Raw genomic sequence first — 4,263 nt, forward strand, 5'->3', positions numbered from 1 at the left:
CCAAAGGCCTTTTTTTCTAACTAATAATTGTTGACTTTTTCATGCAGGACATTTTGTTGGCTGTATTTCTAGCCAGTGAAATGTAATATTTGGATAAACACCGGGGTCATTCTCAGCCGAGGTGTTTTCTCCTGACTCCTCTGTACGTCCTGTGTGACTCACATTCCATGTAACTGGCCACTGAGTCATCTTCTCTGTGATAATAACGTTTCCAACAGCTTTGTCATGTTGGCAAACTGGTCCAACGCTTTCATGGAAAAAGGTATTTGTTTATCATGACCGATCAAGTCTTTGCAACGATAGTCATTATAGTCATTGTGCAACAGGATGAGCTGCTGTTATTGAATACACAACACTATCCTATAACGATACAATGATAAACCAAGGAATCAGTTGTACAATAGTAATAAAATTGATCAATCTTCCATATATAGTATTTTTTTTAACAATAGTGTTATGTTTTGTCATGGAGTTATATCACATTTTTGAATTATGACTTCTCCCACCACTGCTTGATGCAGCATTTTCACTTCTAGGTGCCTGTGTCCTGGAGCCGTTTTTCTCATGACAAATCACTTTTTTTTTTAGCATTTAAAAAATGCATAAAGTTACTTTTAAAACTGATGATCATGCATTTATACTTTTTTTTTTTTTTTTTTTTTTTTAATCCCCTCAGGATCTCTTCTCACCTCCCCTCCCCCTAAGAAGAAGACTCCAAAGTACAAAATGATCAAAGTTATTGATTTTCACTCAGGCAAACTTGTCCACTTTAAAATAATTATATGATAAAAATCTGTCATTTTTAAGGTGACACGTTTGATACTCGGTGATTAATCCTGTTCTTTTACCGTACGTCTTGTTCTGGCCCGGTCTGTTGTAACCGTGTGTCCTTATTAAACATTTGCATAGTGACGAGTCATGTTTACTTAATATGTAATGATTACATTTGGGAGGGGGGGGGGGGGTTCTGGGCCACAGATGACTCAAAAAGTATCTGCAAGTGAGCTTTTCTGAATCTGGAAGGAGCTACAAAAGGAAGAGAGTAAGTTTTCCCGATGTTATTGGTTTTGATTTGTGCCTCGTACGTCATATTTGAAACCCTCTTGTGTTTATTCTTTCTCGTGTCCTAGCAATGAAAGCCCGGGCCGCTCTGTCTTTCCTCACGTTGGCATGTCTCTACCGCGGATCTCTGTCCTGCCCCGCTCTCTGCAAATGCTACTCCAGACGAGCTGAGGTGGTGTGCAACGAGGTTCCCCTGACGGAGTTCCCCTCCGAGGGTCTCCCGCCGAACACCACCATGCTCACCATCCAGTACACGAACATCACCGCCATCGCCGAGAAGCATCTCAACGCCACGCCCCTGCTGCAGGGGCTCCACGTGTACAGCAACCACCTGCAGCGCCTTTCCGCCGATCTCCTCAGAGGCGTTCGTCACCTCGACACCGTGGACCTCACGGGAAACAGAATCTCTGACCTGCCCGCGGACGTCTTCAGCCACGCTCCGCTCCGCAGCTTGGTGCTGAAGAAGAACCTGATTGAGAAGGTGGACGCAGAGTGGTTGCCTGAAAACAGCACCCTCACATGGCTGGACTTATCTGGAAACCGTATCAGAAAAGCCCCGGTCGCTTTGCTCCGGAAGCTGCCGCTCCTCGAGAACCTTGACCTGTCCAACAACCGCATTGAGACCATCTCCGCAGACTCCCTGAATCGGCTCACCAAACTCGAGAGGCTGAACCTGCAGGACAACAAGCTGGACGACCTGCACGCGTCCGCGTTCCAGAGCACGCGCAACCTCACCTATCTGTTCCTGTCCCGCAACAAGCTCAGCAAACTGCCCCAGAACCTCTTCCAGAACCTGAGCGAGCTCAGAGCTCTGACGCTGGACGACAACCAGCTGAGCCACGTCCCGCCGGGTCTGCTGGACCGGCTGAGCTCGCTGGACGACGACGGACTGGACCTGACCGCCAACCCGTGGCTGTGCGACGGGAAGGTGGAGTATCTGTGGAGGTGGCTGCAGAAGAACAGCAAGAAGGCTTTCCTGCCCGCGACCATCACCTGTGCCAAACCTCAGGCCTTATCGGGACGCTCGGTGATGTCGCTGACCGAGAGTGAACTCGATCTTCAGTCTTAACGTGCGACTCTGTCCTTCCTCGTGTTGGTTTGTCTTAGATTTGGTCAATAAAAAGTGGTGAGTGAAGTACACAAGAGTTTGTCTTTGTTTGAGTTGTTGCTTTATTGCGAAAAATGACATACTTTTCTACACTACCGTTCAAAGGTTTGGGTCAAAAAGTCACACTTTTATTTATCAAAAGAGTTGCGAAATGAGTAGAAAATATAGTCAAGACATTAAAAAGATTATAAATAATAACTTTGCTTTTGTCAAAGAAGCAGCAAAACTGTTTTCTGCTGTGCTAACATCATTGCTCAAGGGTTTTCAAGGGTAAAAAAAAGTAGTTTGTTTGCTTGGGTTTTGTTTGACTTTTGCAACATTTTGTCCTGACTCATTGGTTTTGGGGAACAAATCAAACTCAACTCTGGGTTCAAAACAGAAGGAGTTCTACTTTGTCTATCAGGTAAGATTCTGCCTTCACGATCATGATTTCTTTACAGTTGAATGAGTTTATCAAGCTGTTTTTCCTCTCGACAGTGTTCAAAGATGACCTGGCGGTGGCTGCTCCTGACCTTTGCTGCTCTCGCTGAATGCAGCGCCCCCTCCTGTCCACGTCTGTGCTCCTGCTCTTTACAACACTCACAGGTCGTTTGCAGCCAAAGCTCCCTCGCCAGTTTCCCCGCGGACGGTTTGTCTCCCGACGTCACTCGACTCTCCGTCCGGTCCACAGCTCTGAGCGCCGTGACGTCCCACCATCTGAGTGCCGTGCCTCTTCTGAACGAGCTCCACCTCTATCACAACAACCTGACGAGCCTCCCCGCGGATCTTCTGCAGGGCGTTCCTCGCTTGAACACGTTGGACGTCACCGGGAACCGTCTGCTTCGTCTTCCCCCAAGCGTCTTCAGCCGCGATTCGCTCCGTAATCTGGTGCTGAAGAATAATCTGATCGAAGAACTGGACGTGGAGTGGTTTTCCGTCAACGGCAGCTTGATTTGGCTCGACCTGTCGGGGAACCGTTTGACTCGCGTCCCGTCTGGTCTCCACCTGAAGATGCCTCTTCTCCAGATCTTGGACGTGAGTGACAACAACGTTCAGGAGCTACAAGCCGACGCTCTGAAGAACCTGCACCGCCTGGAGACGCTGAACCTCGCCGGGAACAAGCTAATCTCCCTGCAACCGACGACTTTCACCCACACCCCGAAGCTCTCCGAGCTGTTCCTGCAGGAGAATCGACTCAAAGATCTGCCGTCAGACCTCCTTCAGGGTCTCCCACGCCTGGAACTCCTGCTGCTGAATCAGAATCAGCTGCAGTATCTTCCCTCGGGTTTTCTGGGCGAGACGGGTTCCTCTTTCCTGGTGAGCTTGACAGGAAACCCGTGGATGTGCGACGAGAAGATGGAGTTTCTGAAGAAGTGGCTCAGCGTCCGTTCACATAGCGTCATGTTTGTGGACGAGGTGACCTGTGCGGGACCTGAGGCTCTCAAACATCGACAACTGGCGTCCGTCACTGACGGTGAGCTTGGTCTCATCAAGTCAGACAAGTAATAGAAAGAAAAATACAGGTACACGACCGTTCAAAAGTTTGGGGTCACTTAGAAACTTCTTTATTTTTGAAGGAAAAGCCCTTTTCTTTTCATTGAATCTAACATTAAATGAATGAGAAATACACTCTATACATTGTTAATGTGGTAAACGACTATTCTAGCTGCAAACGTCTTTTAATGGAATATGTACATAGGTGTATAGAGGCCCATTTCCAGCAATGGGGTTAGGGTTAGGGTTAGGTCTCTGAAGTGTTCTAATGGTACATTGTGTTTGCTCATCGCGTTAGAAGGCTATTGGATGATTAGCAAACCCTTTAAAACCCTTGTGCAATAATGTTAGCATAGCTGAAAACAGTTTTGCTGGTTCTTTGACGAAAGGGCAAACTTATTATTTTGAATAAAAATCAACATTTCTAATCTTGTCAATGTCTTGACTATATTTTCTCTTCATTTTTCAACTCTTTTGATGTGTGACTTTTAATGGAAAACAACAAACAAATTGTATAGGTGACCCCAAACTTTTGAACGGTTCATAATTTTTCTCTGTATTTGATCCTCAAATAAACCTTTCATGAGTAAATATTCACTCTTGTGCTACTTTAATTGTTT

The 4,263-nt window shown here is 46.5% G+C and overlaps 1 protein-coding gene across 1 annotated transcript; it reads left to right on the forward strand.

The window, feature by feature from the left end:
• Positions 1-1,132: 1,132 nt before the first annotated feature.
• Positions 1,133-3,655, forward strand: LOC310934782 (uncharacterized protein; the record flags this gene model as incomplete). Its single annotated transcript, XM_083898579.1, has 2 exons — positions 1,133-2,124; positions 2,629-3,655. 2 exons carry the CDS (start codon positions 1,133-1,135, stop codon positions 3,653-3,655), a joined length of 2,019 nt encoding a protein of 672 aa, XP_083754705.1.
• Positions 3,656-4,263: the final 608 nt, after the last annotated feature.

This window comes from Microchirus variegatus, assembly GCF_963457635.1.
Source record: "Microchirus variegatus genome assembly, chromosome: 12".
In the NCBI taxonomy this organism is placed as follows: domain Eukaryota; kingdom Metazoa; phylum Chordata; class Actinopteri; order Pleuronectiformes; family Soleidae; genus Microchirus; species Microchirus variegatus.